The sequence below is a fragment of the Acanthopagrus latus genome, chromosome 8 (assembly GCF_904848185.1).
Source record: "Acanthopagrus latus isolate v.2019 chromosome 8, fAcaLat1.1, whole genome shotgun sequence".
NCBI classification, from domain to species: Eukaryota; Metazoa; Chordata; class Actinopteri; order Spariformes; family Sparidae; genus Acanthopagrus; species Acanthopagrus latus.
This window is the reverse complement of record NC_051046.1, coordinates 15,247,397-15,272,059: the sequence shown is the minus strand read 5'-3', so window position 1 is coordinate 15,272,059 and position 24,663 is coordinate 15,247,397. Positions and strand designations below refer to the sequence as shown.

General features: G+C 43.7%; 1 protein-coding gene across 2 annotated transcripts in view; it reads left to right on the top strand.

Annotated features, from left to right (window-relative positions):
• The window catches only part of plxnb2b (plexin b2b), a 135,859-nt gene that overhangs the window by 64,596 nt on the left and 46,600 nt on the right, over window positions 1–24,663 (top strand). The window contains exons 1-6 of one of the 2 annotated variants that reach the window (XM_037106997.1): window positions 5,007–5,015; window positions 9,910–9,912; window positions 19,898–21,006; window positions 22,073–22,261; window positions 22,377–22,502; window positions 23,584–23,684. In XM_037106997.1, the coding sequence (XP_036962892.1) occupies window positions 19,900–21,006; window positions 22,073–22,261; window positions 22,377–22,502; window positions 23,584–23,684 (1,523 nt within the window). In that variant the 5' untranslated portion in view covers window positions 5,007–5,015; window positions 9,910–9,912; window positions 19,898–19,899. Of the gene's footprint in view, window positions 1–5,006; window positions 5,016–9,909; window positions 9,913–19,897; window positions 21,007–22,072; window positions 22,262–22,376; window positions 22,503–23,583; window positions 23,685–24,663 lie in introns of those variants that run through there. The other variant, XM_037106996.1, reaches the window with a different exon arrangement.

The following is a 24,663-nucleotide window of genomic DNA, read 5'->3' as shown; positions in this document are numbered from 1 at the left end:
TTATTGGATTATTATTACTGATTTATTAGCATTTCACTGTTTCAACAAATCGACCGCACCGACTGTGTTACTTCCTCTGGTGTTGGCCATTTTACTTTCTCAGCAGTGTAAAAGCTCCAGTGCTGCGGCCCTTTCTGTCTGCAACTGGGTCTTAAAAGCTCAATTTCTTTACATCAAGCAAGTGTTTTAAACCTGTCGTACAAACCTGTCGAAAGCACTGACTTCATCTCGAAAAAAGAAAGTGAAAAATTGTGAGGAATTAAAGGTTAAGACTCAATTATTGCCTAAAATGACTTGATAGGAAAAAGATTTGTGTAGGGATCAAATGCAGCATAGTTTAAAACGATGTGGGGGAAGTATTCAGATCTTGATTCGCAAGAAAATGTATTAAAATAGTACATACTAGGCAGAAAGCTGTCCCCTATAACTGTCATACTAGTATATATTTATACGTATCATTGCTCGTGAAAGAGTTGCTGTGAATGTTGAGGCTGTGTTAGCTAACTTCCTGTTCGTTTCGGAGGTAACAATCCCTCCATCTCTGCATGTTCACAAGCAGATGGGACAGCTGTTCGTGGAGTTTTCTCTCCTGAAAATGTGTTTTCCGTTTTTAACTGAAAAACGGACCAAAACCATCTAAAACAGTGACGACTGTTGGAGTACATTCCTATTTAACACTTCTTCTATTAATAATCTATTAATTTAAAAACAGGATATACTGTTGCTGTCACTTGGGTTGGATTTGACTCTTACTCGCTGGAAAGATGGTCTTTTCATGAAACTGGTCTGTAGTCGTCTATGCTGTCGAAAGAGGCAAATGTATTTTTCTATAATTGGTGCTACTTGACCGGAGGAAACAGAGAAAATGGGCTTTTGCTTCAAAGGTAGAAAACTTACAATGGCCAGCATGCACAATGCTGCACTGGACCGATCAAAGCTCCCACTGGAGGGTGATACACTGCAAGTCGGGTGGTGCTTAGCTTTGAGTCAGTTGTTTTGAAATAAGACACAAAAATGTGTTTCAATCCAGTAACAGAATCTTGGTTTATTTGATCGCCGCTGCCTTGTTACACAGTTCGATTTTGTTGATTCTGAGTCTAACCGAGGCGGTGTGCGACAAGAATGTGGAAGTACACTCTGTAGTTGAAACGACAGCCCTAGAAATGAGCTCTTTACGTCTCTATCGTTGTTCATTTTCATCTACCAACATCATTGTGATGACACAAATCTGATAGAGAATTAGCTAAGGTTCCCTTAGAGGACAGGGACTAATAACTATTTTTCATTCTCGTTTTATTTGCTGATTAATTTATCCATGAATCAATTTATGGTTTTGTTTGGATAAACTCAAGAAAACAGTGAGAAATGGCCATAACAATTACCGAGTTCCTAAAGCAACAAGTTCATAATTCTTGTTCAAACCTCCAAATTATACGTAACACTTTAAAGTAATTGAGTGGGAGAAAAGGCAAATCCCAACATTTCCCTCTAAACAGTAAACGAGTAGCAGTATTAAGCACCGTGACATGAAATGTTTTGATGTACTTGTACTTTACTCAAGTGAATGTACTCAGTTACATTCACCCTGTGCCACCGCTCACCACCGAGGGTTTTGATACTGAGCTGGGGGAATAATATCCTTTAGCCTCTAAGCGTAGCACAGGTAGCTTTAATGTGTGTGTGTGTGTTTGTGTGTGTGCGACTGTGTGAAATGGCTCCAGCCTTTTGAGCATTTCACTAATACGTGGAGTCCATTTTTCCAGGATTACAGGTGGTGGTGGCGTGGTGTGTGTGGGGGAGGGGGGGGGGGGGGTGCGCTTTACGTGCTACTCATGCCAATAGTCGTCCATCAACAATCACTGCAGCTCCAGCTCCTTACAGCAGCCTCCTGGGGAACAGAGCAATCATGGCCGAGAAAAGGCTGTAGTCTGGACGGGATTTGGGGACTCTTTGTGATGTTTTTATTTTTTTATTTTCCATCGCTGTTCGTTGTGCTCACAGTGGTTGTGTGCGCTCATGCAATGAAGTGTATGAGCTCAAAGTCGATCAGCATTAAAGGTCCCATGTTGAGTAGAAAGTGAGATTTCCATGTCTTTTTTATTATAAAGCAGGTCGAGGTGTTAGTTGTGCGCGTTTCTCTGTGGATTGAGCATTTTGATACTTTTATTAGTATTTTTTTATTTGACATTTATTCTAGTGTTTGGAAAGTGCCTTCAAATGGGCTGCTAGGATTTCTGTAAGGTTGTGATGTTACAAATATTCAGTTGCCGCCCGTAGTCATGTCCCTAGTACCGCCATGTTTGCAGTGAAACTGGGAGAGCTCATGCAGAAACACTGTGGTCGGTGCCTGCTCAGGACTGTCAGAGCCGGCCAATCAGAGCCAACTGGGGTTTCTGAGAGAGGTGCATTAAAGGAGACCTATTTTGCTTGTTTTCAGGTTCCTAATTTCATTTGGGTTACTGCTTGAATAGGTCTTCATGCTTTTATGCTAAAAAAAAAAAAAAAAAAAATCAGTTTTCTCATACTGTCAGTGCTGCTGCACTATATCACCCCTCTGTCTGGAGCAGTCTGTGTAGACAGCCTGCTAACAACAAGAGAGCAACTGTGAGAAAGCAATTCTTACATGGCAAACGAGCTGCAAGGCAGAAATTGTGCAAATATGCGACTCTGTGATGTCACAAAGTCACCTAATTAAAGGCAAGACTACTGATGAGACATTTCAGGAGCAGTGTTTTCTGTGGGAGAGAGGAGCTTCAGCTGATTTTTTTTTTTTTTTAATTTTACTCTCAAGATTCTTCTACATACACAAGAACATATGATGCTGAAAGACGGGGGAAAAGCACAACAAGTCTTCTTGAAAGGGACAGGCGTAAAGACAGAGTGTGAATGAAGGTGCTGGAGTAATATACAGGATGAGAAAAATCATGTGTTTTTCTGAACATTCAAGCATCTTAGCGTCTTCTACTAGACACCCAAGAGAAATAACATGATGCTTCAAGTGAGCATAGTATGGACCAAGTATATTGATAATTGATTAATCATTTATTTCCTCTCAAATGGTGTGATTTTGGTTGGCCTCGCTGTAGTACATCATTGAATATTTAATCTTTTTAGGTTTCTCTGTAGTGTTGGCTGAAGCGATTTCACGATGTTAGCTTGGCCCTGTAGCTTAGGAGCTTGTAGTGTTTTTTTTTTTTTTTCCCCTGAGTCTTCACAGCGCAAACAGTGAACTGATTGATTGAGAAAACAATCTGCAGATTATCATGCTATCATGAAAATGCTAATGAGTCGAAGCTCTGCGATATCGTGTATAGGTTTACGGAGAGCATGATGCGGTTTGCTGATGCAGCTCAAGGTTATCTCCTCAAATTGTTGGTGATGTTAGGCCGACAATTCAAAAGTGCAAAAGTCGCAGTGATGGAGCAAAAGGAAAAATAGAAATTGTCAAATTGGAGAGGCTGGAAATAGCATTGCTGTTTTTCTGTCTGGGTTATTTTCTAATCAAGAAAAGTTGTACAGTCTGTGCGGCGTATGACACCTTCCATCTTTAGACCCATGACTCAGATGAGGAAAAAGTTTAATAGTTTCAGCCCTCACTGACACAGCTCCACTCTCTCGTTCCCCTTTCCTCTCAGACTCATATGCATAATAACACATTCCTCCTCGCACACTTATGCACACAAACACCCCCTCTACCTGTCAGACAGCCCGAACGCTCTGGTTGTAGCAGGGAAGCCACGTGGGAGCGGAGGAGAGCCTGGCAGCCTGAGTGGCAGCGCCGCTGATCATCTCTACGATTTCAAACTTAATTAACCTGGGCGTCGCGCCACACGTCCTCCGGCCCGTCAACGGTGAGTGCCGGTTCGCTATCTCCTCTGAGATCCGCGGCGATGACAGGAGGAGAAAGACGAGGAAAAGGGGCGAGACGAGACAGATGGTAACTTGTGGCTCCAGCATCATGCAACTTAACCTGCAATTAAAGGATGATTCCAGATTTTGTTCACAGTTTCAGTCTTATTTTCATAGTTTGGGGCATCATTTTCTAGCGGTTATGACAGCATTGTTCTCGCCAGAGTAACTGCTGAGATCTTGAAAGATGGAGACATCATGAAAAGGAAAGCCACCAAAACCACTTAACTCCTTGGAGGTAAAAGTGCACTGCATCTGTTTGTAATAATCCCTTATTGCACATAAAAATAACTGTGGTAGGTTAAGGTCGAAGCAAGAAGTCGATCTATATCCTGTAATAGGTTTTTACAAGAGACTCCAGGTAATGATTTTACTGTTTTCTGTCAGAACATCGACAGGCTAACCTGGGATCATTTAAACCTCTCCGATTGTCTGATGGCTGAGCTTCTTGCCTCACTGAACTGATGTTTAGAACTGCAGCTAATGATTATTTTCCACATCAATAGATCTGCTAATTATTAATGATTAATTGTTTGTTCTTTATAGTATCCCAAAAAAAAAAATCTTCATTACAGCCCAAGGTGACATGCTCAAATGGCTTGTTTTGCCTGGCAGGCAGGCCAAAATCCAAAGATAGTCAGCTCTACTTAAGAGGCTTAAGAGGCTGAAAGTAATTAATCTTTGGCTTTTTTTTTTTTTTTTTTGCTTTAAACAAAAAACAAGCAATCGATTATCAGAATAGTTGCAGTTTAATTTCCTGTTTATCAGATGAATCGTTTGAGCTGCGGTGATGTCGGAGCTTTCCCCCGCACACCAACAATTACCCTGGTTGGCGCTTTAGTTATTGACGGGAGTAAAACCCAAGTCGTAATGATCTCTAATCATCCCTCAGAACTGGAACCCAATTCAGTCTGTGTGCATCTATCTCGTGTCTATCCATGTACAAGCTCTCTGGGTGTAATTTTAAAAAGAGCCCGTGGACATAATTTGGCTGCTAACTAACCCTCAGCAGTTAGCAGCTCAACAAAACCTCAAACAAAACCTCAGTTGCCCCCCCCCCGCTCACTCACTCCCTGGAGGCCTGACTCAGACTGTCTTGCCTCTCCGTCCGTCTGAGCTTTGAGGGCACGGAAGTGCAGACTCGACCATCTCGGCTGCATGAGGGGGAAGTTTGTGTACCCACAAGGGCCTGCGCTGTATTCCCACAACCAACCGCGGGGTTTAAAAATACCTCCACTTTGCTTTTTTCTCATGCAAAGCGGCAGAGAACCAAGACAGGAGATTGATATTTGACAGCACTCTTTTTCCGTCTTTGGCGTTTTCTTGCTGCCTAATGTTAAAAAAAAAAAAAAATCCCTCTCTTTTTTTCAAGTTTCTCCCGTTCTACTCCTTCCTCTCTTCCTCCCGCTGTCTGTCTGTCTGTCTGTCTGTCTGTCTGGCTGTCTGTCTGTCTGTCTGGCCATCTCATTTAAGTCGGTGACATTTGATGTGAAGTGGCGCGGGCCCGAGAGCTCACAGCCACTGACTCATAAAAACACACATGCGCACGGAGGACTTGATGTGGTGGGAAAGGTCAGGTCTACTCTCCGAGGGCCTAATCACCCACTCTCATTGAGTGGCTCGCTCACTCAGTCACAGTTGATTGAGTATGGTTGTGCGTGCGTGTGTGTGTGTGTGTGTGTGTGTGTGTGTGTGAGAGAGAGAGAGAGAGAGAGAGAGGGAGATGTGATCACGGGTGTGACTTCGTTGGTGCGTGTAGGCGAGCGGGCGAGTGCGAGAGGGCTAAATTGCGCTTCGAGAGCGCCCAGCTTGTGTGTGCGAAAAGTGTGTTTATCCGAAAATGTGCATTACTGACTTGTGAACGTACGATTAGCAGATGACCGCTTTGGGTCAGGTGGCGCACACACGCGTGCAAAATGTGCATGCAAACGCATGCGCGCAATCCTCTTGCCCGAACATGTGGTGTAATCAGCGGCCTTATCAGGGGAACTGTGGGGCTGTAACAGGCTCATTAACTTCTCCCTGAGCCTTTTTTTAGAGAGGGAATTGGCCAAGACGAGTGGGCCACACTTCTCTCTAACCCCCTCTTAATACAGTATATTCTCCACTCAGTTTGGTGCGGTAAGTGATTGCGCACGTGTGTGCTCGTGTGTGTTCGTGTATGCGTGACGTTCCTCAGACGGCTTCCTCCTCCTCCCTCATGTTTCTTTTCTGATTCCCTCATTAGCGAACCTCCGACGCCGCCCATCGTAGCTGAGTTTAGAGGAGCCGCCAGCAGAGCAGGGCAGCGGGGATTAAGTATTAAAGAGCCTCAGCTGCTCTGGGGCTCCTGTAGCTCAGCGTTCGGCCACCGAGGCCTGATAATGGTGTTTGTTTAGCCATTAGTCAGGCCCTGCTTAACAGCTCTCTCCCCTCCGGCTGCAGAAACACTGATAGATGATGGATGTAAGATTGTAAGGGGCAACGGATGGAGGGATGAGTGTTGCGGAGTGGTTTCAATAGCATCAAGAACGTTTGGTTGAAGTGTGTGAAGCTAAGGGGAAGCGGTGGAAGGTAGCCCAGGCAAAAAAAAAAAAAAAAATCATGAATAATGGTGAGAGAGGCAGAGAAGTTCGAAGGTGCTCTTCTATTATGAGCTGAGGGTTTTGTGCGGAGGCATACACACGTTTTATCAGAGTCTCCCCTTCCTGTGATTAGTTCTCGTCGTCCGACTAATTAAAAAGTAGCCCAGTCTATTTCCTCCCGCACGGCCAGCGGAAAGCACAGCTTCTCGCTGAAAGCTATTTAATTTTATGAGGTATTTTTTGCAGCTAATTTAGCCATTACCTTATAAGCTCCAAACGTGACCTTTCTCCTTATGCTGAGGAAAGCGGGCTAATCTTTCGGCCATTACCTGATAGCTGTTGGTCATTACCAAGAGCTGGAATCTTTCTGGTACTCAGCCGACGCTCGTATCCCCACCATTACAACGCTCAGTCACCATCCAGACTCTGACTCATCTTGACAAGTGACAGGCACCTGCCAGCGCACACAAAGGACCCATTGAGACTCAGTCAGTAACGTGTGTGATTGTGCTCCCCTCCCGTTCCTGTCGCTCTGTCTCTCGATCATGTCTCATACCTTTGTCGCTCGGAGATTTCATCTCTCACAGCTTGTGCTCTCTTCGCACTCCTTTCCCTACCTGATTTGAAAAGACAGTTCAAAAATTTTGGGGGGGAGCTATAATTGATTTCTTCTCATGAGTCCTATGAAATGATGTGTGTTGAAAGCTGAAAAAAAAATACTCCCACCAACCAACACCTGTTAAGTTTTTGTTTTTTTTAATGCATAAACAAAACCAAATGTAAAAACTCGCTCTCCTTCATGGTGAATAACAGATGTGTGCAGCTTCCCAGTGTCTTGTTGTCACAGTATGTGACCTGCTTCCACCAGTAAGCTGATTCTTCAGTCATGTAAATGAGAAACCTGTGGTCGGGGGTTGAGGAGACCTGATTTCCCCAGCTAGGTGTCTCCTGGTGAACACAGATTTCTGGTAACCAGGTTTTTTGTTTTTTTTTAAACCACAAAAGCGCAGGATGAGGACTTGAGGTAACAGCAGAGATGGTGGATGAAAGGGGAGATAATTACACAGAGTGATGCATCCTTGTATTTAAAATTATTCTGAAACTAGTCTCACTCCTAGAACTCTAAAGAAGCCTGCTTCATCTGCGCAACATTTAACTGCTGCTTAAATTTGAGCACTTTCACCTGTGAGGAGGAGCTTGGCTCTGTCTGGCAGCGTCCTCTGTCACTGCGGCTGAATGACAGGCATGATATGCAGAAGTTGTAGGATACTGTTTGTAAATAACTCATCAAATATCAACAATTTGGGTTGGCAAGCCACCAACCTGAAGTGGCGGCATTTGACGACCTGGTGATGAGAGTCTAGAGTCAACTAGAATCACTCAGAAATGGCCCTAACACAGCAAAATGATAGTTGGAGGGCTGGGTCGGTTTTCTGTGGATATAGACACTGGCACACGTTTCTAGTGGGTCGTAAGTGATGCTTGAGAGGGATTATCTTTGTATGAGTCTGTACCAGGACTTGCCAACTACTTCTTTAGAAGTGCCATGGGGCTGGACTTTTACATTCCCTATATTTGACATGTAGAGCATGTGCAACTTAAACTTGTTAAAACAATCTTTTTTTTTTTCTTTTCTCTACACTTCATTGGTTTTCACAACTGAAAAAGTACAGGAAGAAATGTACCTCAGGGAGTGCAGAGTGGCCGAGGAGCTGGTCCAGGAGTTGTTCAGTCACTGGGGAGAAACGGGCAAAGTCAGGTTATAGGCAAAAACTAACTAGAGAACTTAGAAACACTGGAAAACTCCAGTGCGCTGTAGGTGAAAACCACAGGGGAATAAAAGTGGCAACGCAGAGGAGACACGAGGAGCAACAGACATGAGAAACACAGACACAAATGAGTGATGACACTCAGAAAACGGTACGCAGAAAACGGGTAGGGAAAAAGACAAGGACAGGAAGTGGACAGTAAAGCGTGACACATGAGAGGAGAGAAACAACAAAATAAAACATGAATAAGACTACAGCATAAAACCCAAACTATGACAGTTAGAGAATGATCAAACGGCCGCAGTTGGCCCACGGGCCACCAGTTGAATAGCTCTGGCCCATGCACCAAAGGCTTCCAAATTAAGCACAGTGATAAGAAAGAAATCTGATTACTGGCCTGCTCTATGTGAACAGTAACCAGGTTATTACAGTGCATGTAGACGCGCTCCCTGATTACCAGCAGTGTAACCTGATTTCTTGGAGTAAAGTGGTTTCTTTTGAGTGCATGTAGCGCGGCCCACAGGAGAAGGATGCCCCCCTCACATGTAAGCGCTTGCACACCAGTCAGGTTTGCTCCCATGTGCAGAGACAAGCAAGAGGGCAGGCCACGCGAGGCAATAAGCGGAGAAACAGAAAAGATCAGCGTGAAGAGGCATCTTATTTTACGGAAATACATATGTGAGGAGGTAGTGGAACAGAGGAGAGCGCTGATCCAGCGGGTAGAGGTAGATTTCTCAGGTGTTCGTGGTCCAACAGAAGGGAGGACGAGGAGGAGGCTGATTAAACAAACCACGTAAAAAGATTTAGTGACTGAGCTTTGGAGTTTGTTGTTACCTGTCTTTTTTCACACTGGACAGGACCAGGCTGGCTGTTTCTCGCTGCTTCCAGTGTTTATGTTAATCTGAACACGTACTGACCCCGCCTCTGCACTGAACGTGCGCACACACACACACAGACAGACGCACAACTGATATCAATCTTCTCATCTCGCTCTTGGAGAGAAAAAGCAAATAAGGATACGTTAACCGTTCCTCCGAGATGGGAGTTACTCTAAACACGCGCCGGTTACATCTCTGCGTCCTCTGCGAGTTCACGTGTGGATTCCCATAAGAGGGCTGACAGACAAACAGTCGTCGTAAGATCAGTATTCTCCTTGAAAACCAAAATAAAGCCGGGCACGGAGACTAAACCACATTACAAGATACCTTCATGGCTCATTGGCGTTTATGCTGGTGAAGTGAAATCATTATAGCCAATAAGGTGTGTAATGGATTCCTTCCCAGCAGTCAGTCTGCCTCCCTGACTTCTTAATTGTGGCTGCATGTGTGTTTGAACGTGAGCGCGCGCCGTATGTAAGTGGAGGGTGAGTGTGCTTCAGGAGCAGGGGATCGCCTCGGGGTGCTGTACGGATTAGAGAACCTGATGATGTGCCCTTGAGCAACACAATGAATCATTACTTAAAAAAACAGAGTCTGAACTCCGTCAATCAACGTGTCGCAGGAGATTAGTTTCCAAAGTGGTTACTCAATATAGCGATTGGTTGATGGACGGAAAATAAATCAGCAACAAATGATTTAGTTTGTTCATCAAGACAGAACTGCCAAAAAATGTGCTGGTTACAGTTTGTCAAGCGTGAAAATGGAGCTGCTAACAGTAGCTGTGGTTAGCTAGTTAGCTCAGTTAGCAGTGTAGCTAGCAGCCCAGACCAGGAGCTCCAAGCATCAGGGAGTGTTGGTGTACATCACTAGAACAAGAGCTTTGGACCAGGATGGGCCAGGGTTAGCTGGTTGGCATCCTAACCTCAGTAGGATTTCTCTGCAACACAATACACAGACATCCTAATGGCAAAATTATTATTTCTTTACTATCTGTTGATGATTAAAACATTTTTTTTTCATGTTTTCAACTCAAATTCTTACATATTGCACCTTTAAATATCGGTTTAAATGTTTTTTTCTCCTTTTTGGTTCAAGGAAACAATCAGGTCCTCCTTGCAGAAGAATAACTTCACTATTTTGAACTAATTTCGCCCCTTGTTACACTATCTATGAAAAAGCACAATAAATCATGCAAATTATAAAACAACCTTTTATACAACCTTTCATTCCAGCACAAAGATTTTTATGTTTTGGAAAAAAACAACTGCTTCAAAAGCCCTTTTCATGCTGCTGTGCACCTTCCCACGCAATTAGGAGACATTTTTGGTACTTAGCCAAACAAAAACATTGTTTTTGTGACATAAAATCTAATGGAAATTAGAAAAGCAGAACACTGTAAAAGAAACCATCATGTTGCTGTGATGCCCTCCTAATTGGCCTTTTCTGGTCCATTTTCCTCCAGAATTTCCTCAGACATGTCATGCAAAGTTGACTGTGCCTTGTATGTTTGTGCCATCCTGCTTTCTCACTAACCTGCATCTGATGTCCATCTCACTTCCAAGAAACAGCGGCCTGCGTGGAAAAAGAAACACTGCTGCCACAAATTTAACTTGGGTTTGTCTAACTGATCTGGTTTAATAAGAAAATGATGAATGTGACATGGAGACCCATGTTAGTGCACTGAACAGCAACATACTTCTTTTCATTTCCTCTCCTCACATATCACAAACAACAACAACAACAACTCTTGCCCTACGGCAACTCTGAGGGGACAAGCCACTTAATTGTGCTCTCTGGTGGGAGCCTTTTAAATCACGATGTTACGATCGTCAGGGATTTGTAGTCGATGGCTGTCGGCCATCTGTGATGGACGATGGCATCGTTCATCGGCCCAACCCTATTAGACACAACAGATAAACATGGACCAGTGCCAGTCGATAGGGCGATGACACTCAGCGAGGCTAATATTAGCCAATAGTGATGAATTGGTACATCCCTGAATTAAGGGCATCTCCCTAATGATTATCGATTAATACAAGAAATGTCTTATATATCAATCTATGTGAATTGATAATGAAAATAAACTCTACCTCCAGCCCCAGATGTGTGCCGCATTTTATCATATGCTGTTACAGTGTTGGATCTCAGATGTGTATCTGCGAGCGAGTCGAGTTGATTAGTGAGCTTGTGTATGCATGCCTGCCCCCTACAACTGTTTGTGTGTATTAGCAGCCGTCTGGATGTGGCGGCGGTGGCGGCAGGGCCATTGGCTCCTGAAAGTAGCTCTTCTCCGCCAGGCCAGGCCGTTTAATCAGGTTCCCCACATCCGCCAGCTGTGTCCACACAGCAAACAGCCACTCTGTCTCGCTGGAGAGCTGCAACATCCAGCTGGGGGTGGAAGAGGCCAGTTAGCATTGGGAGATCAGCCCAAGCTGCCGCTGCCCGGACACAGAGAGGTTGCATTCGTGTGTTTTGTTTGAGAGACAAACAGAGATTGAGAGATTACAAGGGACATTGAGGTCGGCTGCCGAGAAGTAGAGGTAGAAGGCAGAAAAAACGCGTGTGTGTGTGTGTTTATCCCCTGCACTCATGTACGTTTTTTTTTGTTGTTTTTTTTAAATGTGTATTTTGTGTGTTTGTGTGATCGTAGTTTTGCATTCTCGCTGCTCAAGTGTCCAGCTGGCAGAGGGGAGATAACAGGAGCCTTGAAAATGGTGACAGAGCAGTAAACAGCCACACAAACAGCCTATCAGTCCTAATGAGGAAAAGTGCTGTGCCTAAAAGGATGGTGGGGGCGGGTGAGGCTTGCAACCCTGACTCATGGTTATACATCAAAACGGACAAACATACACAAGAGGGCGACACATGTAGACACACGAGAGGAATAGAAGCACAGGCGTGAGAACTGGGACACACACACACACACACACACACACACACACACAGTCTAGGTGCGATTTACTCACTGCTTGGGTCACGGGCCAACTTTAAAGGTGTTAGCATATTTAGGCCAGAGCAGCTGGATCCCAGTGAAATGGACCAGGCCCATCAATCCCCTCGCCTGTGCCTGGTGCCCTGAATACAATGGCTGGGCTGGCTGCTTTGGTGAGCATGGTTCTCCCAGTCAGTCAAATTGAAATAAATGAACTGCCAACCCTGACGGCAGGGTAATTGTTCATATGGAAATTGGATTGCCGTCGTCACACCAGCCTCCCATTGCAACTCGTGGAACAATCTCACTGCGGGGGGGGGGGGACGAGAACGCTTGCATGTCAAAAAAGAAATAGCAAGATGGGAGACATGCGGAGAAAGAGAGAGTTCTCCACACTCTCCCACTTCGTGTTTCATCCCTAACAATGCCGCTTGTTCTGCCTATCCTTTTCCTCGATGGCGGTGGCGGGAAAATAAAGGATAAGGATCCGCCCCTCATTTCTGTCTCCCTTGTATGGCGTCTAACCCGTGTTGTCATCTTGCCATGTACACACTTTATCAGGCCCTTTCACACCACTACAGACATGGAGAGATTTGCTTCAGAGCGTTAACCCCTCACTCACCTCTTCTCCTCCCCGAGGCCTCTGGGGACATGCTAATAATTTAATAGATGTTCACTTTTATCAGCGTACAACACTGAAAGCTGCTCCAACGTGGCGACACACCCCCCCCCCCCCATCAATGTCAGAGCCCAGCGTCCGTCAAAGCCGGCTCTCCGATAAAGAAAGTGCTGAATATGAATGATCACGGTATGGGGTGATATCCTATTATGTTTTCAGGGTAGGTTTTTATTTGTTATATCTGTTTCCTCTCGGTATCTGTTTTAATGAGTGAGAGGGGCACTCACGCTGATTCAAAACCTGCCAGGTCAGCAGTTGCGGACGTGTTTGTGTGCGTGATCCAATCATTACACAGACACACACACACACACACACACACACACACACACTGCTTTTTCTTTCCCCCCCTCTCTTCTTCCTGATCCGTTGCTCCCTCACACAGACACGCTCGCGCAACTTCCTCCTGGTGTGTGTCGTCCTATAAAAGTGGGATGCGGCGAGAGGGTTGGCCGAGAGGCGTGCATGCCATGCTGGGTTTTGGTGCCCCTGTGTCAAAGCAACACAGCGTGGCAGTCTGAGGAGAAGAGTGTCTCTGTGTGGCCGGAGTGGGATTACCTTGTCAGCACTTCGAGCTGCGTTGGTGCACGTATTGGTATGTGCACATGTATCTCTAAGCCTCCTGGTGTGTGTGCGTGTTTCTGTGCACACCTGCCATTTTTCAATTATCTTTCATTCTCCAGACGCCGGGAGCTTCTTTTCCTGTCCAGACATGTTCTGACCTGTAGAGGGAGGGTTTAGAGCGATGGCACTGTAGTCATCAAAAAGAGGCGTGTGTGCATGTGTGTTATGACTAGAAACAGGGAGACGCACCTTCATGTCCTGTTTTCAAGTCCGTGCTTGTCGTACCTCTGCAGCTTTTCGTCTTTCCCCTCCAAACATAGAAATAAATGACAGGTAGAATCCATGAATCACTTGTCTGAATGAAATTATGTTGACCATGTTGTTTATTGATTTAGTTGTTCATAACGTTGTGACATTTTGAGCTGATTCTTCAGTGTGTTGCTGTTATTCAGTGTAATAGTCTACAAATAAGGTCAATACGAGTGTTATGCAACTTCTTAATTTATCTATAAAATGTCAACACTTTGTGAGGTACAGCAAGTCTGGGCTTCTCACAGATATTATATATTGGCCCGGTAATTCAGATCAATGATTAATAAAGGTGAGAGTGAGGTGCCTGGTGTCTAGTGGCGCTAGGTGACGACAAGGAGGAAGTCCATAGAAACCGTCCTGACTGGCAGGTAAACAGAAGTTGAACTGGGCAAGAGGATAGCGTTATGTCATCGTCATGTTTGAGATTATGCATGATATGACTCAAGTGTTGTCTGTTCCTTGTTTTAAAGGCTGCATAATGGAAAAATTACTCATTTTCTGAACGTGTCAGACTGTTTTATTGTTGTCCTACAGTATTTGCCATGTCAATATCAAGTAATTTGGTCAGAAATATCTATTTCATATATATTGCCCAGTCTTTTAATATCCTGCTGGTAAATAACATAACTAACACTAAGAGAGCACAGCATCATTTTTTCATGCAATTTAAATGGGAGAGAACATAAACACCAGACAATGGAGGTCACTGCTTCGAAACTCTTTGTTTTGTGTCTGCGTTCTTTAAACTGGCCCCTGAACCCCGGAGTTCCTCACTTTTAGCAGTCAGTGCTGTGTTATACAATAAGGACAAACACTAGAGAACTGAATTTCATTAACAAATAATTGATTAAACATTTCCAGGTTAAAAGCTCAAGAGCAACCTACTCGCTCCAGGATCCATCTCATCATTATCGTTTATGCATATTGCTGAACTGCGCCGCTTTTACTGGGGATGTTACGTAAGCGTTCATTATGATTATTCTCTGTTTAACCTCTCCAGTCGCTTTTTTTTTACTGTAACGGCATTAAAACGCTGCACTCACAGTAAAACAGAAGTGTGCAGAGGAACGAGAGATTTCTAATTTGAAGTCCGCGATCAGGCGCTTTTTAATTCATCACCGGTGTCTTTCACGGGATCACATTTTTCAGATTTGCCAGCTTCATTAGCACACGATGTGTTTCATTATTATTTATCTCAGGCCATTGGAGGCCTCATTAGCTGGAGGCTGATGCAGCACACAGCCTCTAAAATTAGCTGCTTTTTATTTATTCACAATAGCCACGTGTTGGATGGTATGCCCGGTTGCCATGTTCTCTCACAGCGGCTTACAGACATGTTGAGCGAGAGAGGGAGAGAGAAAAGAGAGGTGGGCTGGTCTGCGGAGAAATGGGCCTCATTCCACCTGTGTCACCCCCACCAGACGTCTGCCTCTCTTCAGCTCTTTGAAGCCTCTTTAATTCCAGCGTTCAGGATTAAGCCCGTGAAAAAAAGGATGAAAAGTGATAGAGCAACAGAAGGAGACATCCTGGGAGAGAACGGGGCGCCTTTGAAAATGTGTTGAGAATTTTTCGTTTGCACTGACCCACAATGCAGCATCTGAGGGGAAACTTCTTTTTTTTTTCCGGTCAGGGGGCTGGCTCTATAGGATTTGCATGAATAGGAGAAGGACCCTTTGAAGCCGTGGATGTAAGTGGAACTGGAGTTTTTTCGAAAACCCTAATTGAGCGCCCCGAGACATTGTCCTTGCATTGTACGTTACAGGCCGAGAAAGTTGCTTTGTCACAGTGTCTGTGATTGGAAGTCAAAGGAGTAGAGTAATTTTCTGTCACAGAGACCATTGACATAATCCACCTTTTGTCGAGTCTCTCTGTGCGGTCTGTATCATGGCCGGGTGAATTGATTATTGATAATACAGTTTTTTTAGCAGATCCAGAGAGGCAGTCCTGCTTCAGTTACTGTCCGTACTTACAGTTGCCCCCAATATTTAGACGGCATGGTCCTTCCTCGTTGTGTCCAAAAACAGAATAAAACCGTTAAGCCAAACATCTGTTGTTTGATTTCCCGACATGTGCTGCTATAGCTTCAGCGAGTATTTGCAGGAATGCCTGCTGAAGATATAAATTAGTGATTTTCCTGGCAGGTGTTTCCTCAATCAGAATGCACATTAAAGGTTATGTGGCAGGGTAGAGTACCCGAACCTGTCTCATCGAAACTGTTTAACCATCAGCAGGCTGTCAAGTAGCAGCTGGTTGTGAGCACAAACAGAGTCAAGCTGCTAAGGTCTAGGAAATATAATAAAACGGCTGCAAATTGAGAAGTAACGCTAATAAAATCTGCGTTTATACACTGTAGCCCTGCTTGACAAGCTTCCGGGCTCACATTTCATTGCCCCGCTCCATGTTTTACTCCTGTAGTTCCCTCGAATTACGACAGATTCTCTCACCCTCATGGCCCGTTCCTCTACTGTACTTTCTTTCTCATGCTCCAGAGAAATGGAGGTGAGAAAGAACTGAGATCCAGGCGTCCTGGAAGGAATAATTTGTTTCTCACCAAGCGTTTTTTAAAGGAAAATAGCATGCGTTTTTGTAAAATCTGCAAAGTCAATTTTTTTTCTGTTGATCCCAGGGGTCGCACCATTGTCAGTCACCGTCAAGAGGCTGACAAACACGGGGCACAGGGACTCCCTAAGGTGCAGGGGCAAAAAAAAAATGAATGGATGCAGAGTATTGGTTATACCATAGATTCATGCAAGTTCAGTGTTCACTTTTCTGCTTGTTATTTCACCAGAATACACAAAGTCTCTGAAACTCCACTTTGTTTGACTGTGGCACTTTGCAGAAACAAAAGTTAACAAAATGAGTGAAAAATGGGAAAACGGAGACAGGAAGGTTTTGGGTTTTTTTTTTTTTTTTTTAAAGAAACCCTAGAGAAAAAAAAAAGGCTAAATGAAGATCGAGGAAGGTGGTGGACAGCAATAAATAAGATACAGGTCAGCACCCTTCAGTGCACCTTGGCATAATCAAGCATTCACTTTATTGTGGCGCGCATTGATTTTTCTGTGTTTTCTTGTCAGATTTTGTTTTGTTTGTTCGGTTTCTTCTTTTTGATCCGGCACCTGTAGACGTTTTTTGGATGAGCCTGTTAGTTTTCTGCCTTCAGTCGAGGTGCCATCTGCATTCTGCCTTCGACGTTGTTGCCAAGAGGCTGCCCTGCCTTAAGTCTGGCTTTGTGAGGCTCACTTTAACAGCGCAAACTTTACTACACCGAGACTGCCTCACAGAGGTGTTCATTTATTTCTGTGATCATTTTTAAGGCCATTTCTCTGTCTCTCTCCGTGAACATTTTTGCAATTTGCCACCACTCTTTGCCACCACTCTTTGTCAGCGCAGCCCGACTGTGTTTTGTTTTTGTTGTCAACATTCTGAGGCTGCAGGGACGTTTTGCAGTTTATGCAGTTTTGGCGATGCTCCTTTTGAACACTCCAACATAAAAGTGAGTCGTTGATGCGCCTTTTAAAGCTGACACATGCTGGTAATTGTCATTCAGTTTAGCCCGTGGATCCGTCTTTTGTAATTGCAGTTGTGTCACTTTAGAGATGCAATTGTTGTTCCTATGATGTTCCTTTTATTTTGTCCACCCTTGCAGTGTGCATCTAAACTAAACATTTATTCTTGTCTCCTCCTCTTACTTAAATCTTGACAAAGAGCTGACTACCCTTCCCCTTTAATTAAAGCTGTAAAACCAACTGCACGCCCTTTTGTCCTGAATAAGCACAGAGAGATTTTATTGCACCATTTCAATTTTAATTGAAATATTTAGGGCTATGAATTGAAAAGGGCAAGATACATTTACGCAGTTTAATTTGGTTGGGGGGGGTTGGTGGACTGAGGCAGTAAATGCGAAGAAAAATAAAATCATCAAATCAAGTGTTGGATACTTAAATGCAAATGGGAGTTGCCAGCGAAATTAACAGGTCCCCCCCTGGGCAAATGTCTAATCAGTGGTCTCCTCACTTAGTCCGACGAGGGAAGGCAAGTTAACGTAATAACACACAGCTTTCCTCAAAGTTTCGTCGGGGCTTTTCAATTTGACAAATGCGCCTATTGACTTGACTGACAAAGCGGAATGAGAGAGGGAGGATGCTATTGAGAGCGCAAGAGCTCGAAAACCACATGCAAACATCGACGCGCATTTGCTGTGTGGGCAACAGCGGCTTCAAAGCCACCTGCAGTTCCATATTTACCACAGCCTGGGCAAACAGCAGTGAGCGAGGACTCCACAGGCACCTGCTGTTTGCCAGGACGTGATGCCGTCTGTATTTTACGGGGAGATTGTGTGATCATGTTTCCTGAGACAAAACGGTGTACTTCCTGTGAGCATTGTGCTCAGAGGTGTTGTTGAAGGGGTGGGGGGGGGAGGGAAGCAAAAGTGCAAATGAAGTTGGAACGGATCCAAGCGTTTTAAATAGGATTTTATTGTGCTATGGTTTGAGATCTAGCGCTCGGCCTTAATCTTTCTTTACCCCCGCGCAGAGCGGTTTTATTTTTTCACCAGCGATCATCTCTGATATTAAGTCAATTAAATCAAAAATAGCACACCCTTTATGGAACTGGAGCAGGAAGTTGAGTCATACCCAAACAGCTACTCTACACACTATTCGCTTCAGGCTGTTTTTTTAGTAGTTTTTATCCCAATAACCTAAATCTTCATCTTGATATGTGTCATGTTTAGTACTCTTGAAGCATCAGTACGTCCAAATTACAGAAAGAGAAAACATATTTTCTCACTTGCCAAGTTTGAAGCTGTTCTGTCGCTCAGATTTCTGCTTCAGAGATGGAGATGAATTGTAATTGTGGAGCTTAAACAATTAAAAGATCACATTTAACGAATCCGACACTGACCCAGTCATAAACAATGCCAGTTAAATGTTTACGGAACTACTCTTTACCAAAGAAATAGTCTGTATTCACAGAGAGAATAGAGAATGCTTTTGTGCTGCAGGACCTTTGTTGGGTTATTTTTAAAATAACCTCATGAAGGTCTGCGTCAGAATCTTTTTTCCTGATTGCATGAGAAGAGGACAGTGTGCAGGAGCATTTTAGTCTGATTTTATCAGTGCTTGGCTTTTTCCTACGCAGCTGTCGATCCACAGGTGTGTGAACTCTTAATGAAAGCGCGGTTGTTGTAACATTCTAATAGTAAAGCTTTAAATGGGCTCTGTGGAACTTTTTTGCCGGAAGCTGGTCGTTAGTTTATGTGAGCGGACACCATTCCTAAACTAACATCAGCTATTATTATTATTATTATTATTATTATAATTTCACCAAAATCAAGTAATCCACATGGCTAGATTCAACTAGCACTGGAGGTAAAACACGTTTTGTTATAAATTCAGCAACCATTTTAAAAGAATAAAGAGAAGAATGAGAAAGAATGAAGCTGGAGAGAGGACATGGTTTGCTTTTTTTTTTTGCCAGCATTCTTTTTATTGTTTTCACAATATTACAAAGAAATATAAAGAAATGTAGTTACATGTCATGAACAAACATGTCAACACTGGTCCTTACAAGATTTCAAGTTATTGGTTGGGAATAAGGTTAGTGAGTTCAAAAAAATAAAAAATAAGTAAATACATAATATTAAAGCAATAACATTAAGTACTGCAAAGCACTATAGTTTACATGTCCCCAGGCACTTCCATCAGATGAGACAGATCCGTCCTCAATACATAGTTAATAAAGGGTTCCCAGATCTGGTGGAAAATATGTATTCTGTGTTTTATTGTATATGTTATTCTCTCTAAAGGGAGAGTTGAAGACAGTTCAGACAACCACTTCTTCACACTTGGGCTACTAGTGTTTTTCCACGAGATGGCTATTACTCTCTTTGCCATTAGCACGCTGAAGTCCACAAATATTCGTTGATGTTTTTTTAAAAATGTCTGCCTCCTAAAGCTAGTAACTAATTAACTTCACTAATCAACATATCTTGTTTGTTTAACCTCTACAAAAAACACAGCCAAAAAAGTGTTGCGCTATTCTCATGTAACTTGGCAAGAAAGCGGAAGGTTATTTCCCAAATATCGAACTGTTCACTTCAACCCTTGTAACTGGGCCGTCTCACTGCAAACCTGTACATCTGACCATCAGATTGCATGTGCGAGTGTGTGTTAATGTTAACCCGCACTCCCACTCTACACTGCAGTCACGTGTTGCGGGTGGTTAGTGTTCATTTACGGGTGCATTTAACTGCATTGATAATGAAACGCCTCTCTCTTTCTTGTTCTCTCCAGAGATGGCGAGCTGGGTCTCCCTCCTCCTCTTTCTCTTCTGCAAGTCTGTCGCACGAGCCCAGGAGGAGTTCACCTCCGAGACCCCCATCAACAATGTGGTCCAGGACACCCAGACCGGCCGCATCTACCTGGGGGCGGTCAACAGCATCTACCAGCTGGGGCCGTCGCTCCAGAAACAGGCTCGTGCTGAGACGGGTCCAAAAGAGGACTCCCGGACCTGCACACCTCCGGCCTCCGCATGCCAGGACACGAAGCCCATGCCCAACCTCAACAAGCTTCTGCTGGTCCATCCGTCCAACGGTACCCTCATAGTCTGCGGCAGCCGCTACCGGGGCATCTGCTCCCTCCTCAACCTGACCAATGTAGAGCAGCAGATATATTACCTTGATACTAAGGGAGAGAGGACTTACGTGGCGAGCATAGAGGATAATGTGAATGTGGTGGGCGTCATGTCCACCTACAAAACCGAGGAGGACACTTTCAGTGTGTTTGTTGTTGGGAAGGGCTACGGAAGTGCGGACAGCACAAAACTCATCAGCACACGGATCCTTCAGGACTACGGCGATTGGGTCGTGTTTGAGAGTATCATTGAGGCATCGACGGTGCAGACGACGCCATTTGCTCCCAAGTACCTGCATGACTTCCGCCTTGCCTTCAAAGAGGGAGATTTTATTTATTTCCTCTTTTCGCGAACACTCGATGGTACGGATAATAAGAACCTGACTTTTGTGTCTCGTCTTTGTGAAAACGACCCCCATTACTATTCCCACACAGAGCTCCAGTTAAACTGTGGCCAAAATAATCGATACAACAAAGTCCAAGCTGCGTACGTGGCTTCTCCAGGGAAGGAGCTCGCAAGGGTCCTTTCCGGATCATCAAGTATGCATGGGAAGGTCATGTCCTGGGACAAAGTTCTGTTCGTGGTGGCGAGTCCGGACGAAGACGACAACGACTCGGCTCTCTGCATGTACCCACTCAACGCCATCAATGAGCAGCTGGTTGATATCATCAGCGCCTGCTACAGCGACTCGGGCAAGATCTCCGGGTTTCCTGCCGTGGACATCCCGTACTCGTCTAAAACGGACGAATTCTGCACATCGAAAATTTCAGTAAGCGGTTCATCGTGGAAATGTGTTTGAGATAAATGAGTTGGTAATGTTTTGAAGAATTCCCTCGGCAGTAATCAATAATGCATAGATGCGTCACTGTTTACTTTATTGTGTCAGTGTTTACTTTGTTCCGCAGATCCTTTGTATTGTTCTGTCTGAAGCTCTCATTCTGCCTCACACGTTTTCCCTCCTCCCACGTCTCTTTACCCGATTCCCTCAACTGATCCAGAATAATACCATGTAGTAGCAGGAGGCAAACACTGGCTCACGGGCCAAATCAGGCCCTGCAGGAAAACAGTTTGGCCCTGTGATGAAAGCTGAGATTTTTCCATTTCATGGCGTGCATCAGTACCGTAACATCATCTTTTACAAATCTGCCATAGATAACAATGTAAAGACTTATCTCTCGTAAATTCTAAGTGTGACTTGGTGGGAGGTGGAACCATTTGTCATTCAAAAGAAAATTTATATCCAACTATTTCGATAAGCGATGAATCCCTTTCAGTCATTTTTCAAACAAATGTTGAACATTTGCTGGTTCCAGCTTCGTTTTCGGTTTTGGACTGTTGGTTGGACGAACACAGCAGTGTGCAGATTTCACCTCAGAGTGTTTTTCACAGTGTTATGACATTTTAAAAACTAAAATGTAAACCTGTGAATGAGAAAAAATGGCATCTGAAAACATTCTGTTTTAATTGCTTAATTAATTATTTAATGAATGTATTTCTTTTTTAAATGCTCTTTTTAAAGCAGAAATAGACAACTTGCATTTTTGTACAGCCGTTACATTGTCCAATCAGCATCTACTTCAGATCATTAAGTAAAAGCGAAAAGCTTTTCTATTGTTTGTTTGAATAAATAACATTACAAAACATAATGTTAAAGGTATTTAGACCTTTCCACTACCACTGTATTACAGCAACCTTCGATGGTGATCTGTGATGACTCCTGCTGTAAAGCTTACTGAGTAGAGGGCGTTTGATTCACACATATTCCCTGTTGTATTCACTGCTGTATAACATTGACACTGTGTCATCATCCTTTTGTTCGTCCTTTTCTTTTACAGAAGGATACGTTGGAACTATACAAGTGTGGTGCAGACTTTTTGCCTTCCCCTCTGGCCAGCAAGCCGAGATTTGCCTTAAAGGCAGATGCTATGTGGACCACGGCAGGCTTTCTAACCGCTGTAGCCGTCGCCGTGGAGAACGATCACACCGTCGCCTTCTTGGGGAACAGCCAGGGGGAAGTCTTGAAGGTGAAATAGTACTTGACTCCTTTTTCATCTTCTTTGAATATGTGGGAAGCTTTGGGGCGGGGGTTAGAGTTAAGACCTCATGTCTGACAGAGTTACAATTTTGTTTTCTGTCCAGGTGCACCTGACCACTGAGCCATTTATGTACAGCAAGATTCCCGGCGCCACCGTCGGAGAGAAGGTCAACAAGAACCTGTTCCTTGACCTGAGTCAAAGCCACATCTACATCACCACAGAGAAAAAGGTGTGTATGTCAGAACCCTTTTGTAACGTAACGTTGATAACAGAGGGCGTTCAGGCACAGAACTGCATGTAGGCGACCTGCGCAGAGTTCAGAGCTCCCATCACTGCAGTCGGGTCAAACAGAAGTAGACATGAAACCGAGAAAAGATGCTTTGGGTCACAGAACATGCGTGAAGTCACATCCTTTCGACTGGTGCAGAAAATGGGAACGAAGTCCTTCACGCAGAAATCCACAGTCCAGCAGCAACAAACACCTTTTGCAAATCATACACAGATTCGCACAGACATCCAGGAGTGGGTGAACGGGGTCCTGCAATTTACTGACGGTGATTATGTAATGTGATTTCAGCCAAAAAAGACTCGTTATCACAGGCTTTCTTTGCTTCCCTTTGTACATAGAGGGTCAGGATATCTCCTACAGCACAGTATTAAGGCATATTACGTACCAATTCTTGTTATTGATTGCAACTTGAAATACCCTCTACACAAGGACACACTTGGAATACAGCATCCAGAGAGTTAATACATGTAAATGACTGTTAATTGTTACGTAGTGCCCCATTTTATTCTGATTGAAGATTGAGTTAATTTTGTGCTGAATTGCTGTCCCAGAAAGATTTAATGATAGGAAAAGACCAAAAACAATGTATATAATAGCAAGTGCGTAACTAAACTAAGGAATTAATTACTCCAGTTATCTTCATTCAAATCAATTTCCAAGTCTCTTTTTCATGCAGATTTGGACTTTTCAATAGTGCCTGTACCACAGGAGCGCAGCATTTCACAGCACTTAGAGAGAAAGCGGTTACGTTTTCTATCTTTTACAGAGAGTTCCTCCATCGCTCTGTTGCATGATTTAAGAAATGTGTGTTATTATACGTAGCCTGATTGTATCAAGGAACAATTACAGACATGGGGAGCAGACATGAGAGACCATGTGCTGTGACAGGACCGGTTTTACTTCCACTCTGCACACCTGAAACAAGCCAAGAAACATTTGTGGCCATGCTTAAAATGCTATTTTGCTGAGTGTCTCCCCTCAGGTGCAGTCTTTGATCATATTTTATGTTTTAACGCCCCAGATCACCAAGGTGCCAGTGCAGACGTGCCTCAAACAGAAGGACTGCCAATCATGCGTGGAACTGAGGGACCCTTACTGTGGCTGGTGTGTCCTGGAGGGCAGGTGAGGAACACACACTCTCACAAACACTCGCGGAAGGACTTATAAATGCATGCGCACAGCGACAGACTAGCACAAACACCCACACACGCGATTCCATCTGTAAAACACAGCAGGGTATTTGTTCAGTGTTTTACTGCAGACACTTTTAGTACCCTTCGGTGTTTATATTCCATCTCCTGTTGTCCGTGCAGCCGTAAGGAATTAAAGCTGTTTGTCAGCCTCATGCAGCGAAGGGAGTCTGTGCAATTTACTCTCATCAGCCTATATTTATCAGGGTCTAGAGGGTAGAAAAGGCTGCATGTATCATGCATTTTACAGGGAAGTGACCAAGAACAAGAAACAAAAGAAAGGCAGGAAAAACTGGTGGGTCCCCCTGGAAGTTGTTGATACTTTGAAAAAAGAAACACTGTATGCACCTTACTTAATGTTAGGGCTTCGACAGTTGATAACAAAATACTCAAAAACTATTTTGGTCACTTTACAAGAAAAACATTTAATGGTTTCAGCTTCTTGAAGGGATGAATTCAGCTTTTTGTCTTTAATTAAATTGTAGTAAGCTGTATATCGTTTTGGATTTTGCTGTCATAAAGCAAGACAATTGATGACAATACCTGGAGGTCTGACACTAATGGACATTTCTCTCTGTTAACTGTTATTTATTGACAAGATAATTATTAATCAGTCAAGAACATAATTCAGAGATCGATAGATTTCTTGCAGCCCCTCTTAGCTTGTTGCTTTTTTCTTTTCACCTCTGCTTCACGAACACGAGGTAATCCGTACTATTTCCGTAAAATCGCGTGTCCTTTTTATTTGCACATTATTAAAACATGTCAGCTTGACATTGTATTCCCTTTCTAATATGATTTTGGTTTAATCAGTTTTACCCAAATTATGAATACTGAAGAACTGAATTCTAAGGTTGTTTTGTTGTTGTAAATTATATGTTAATGAAATCATACAACAAATTTTTTGGATT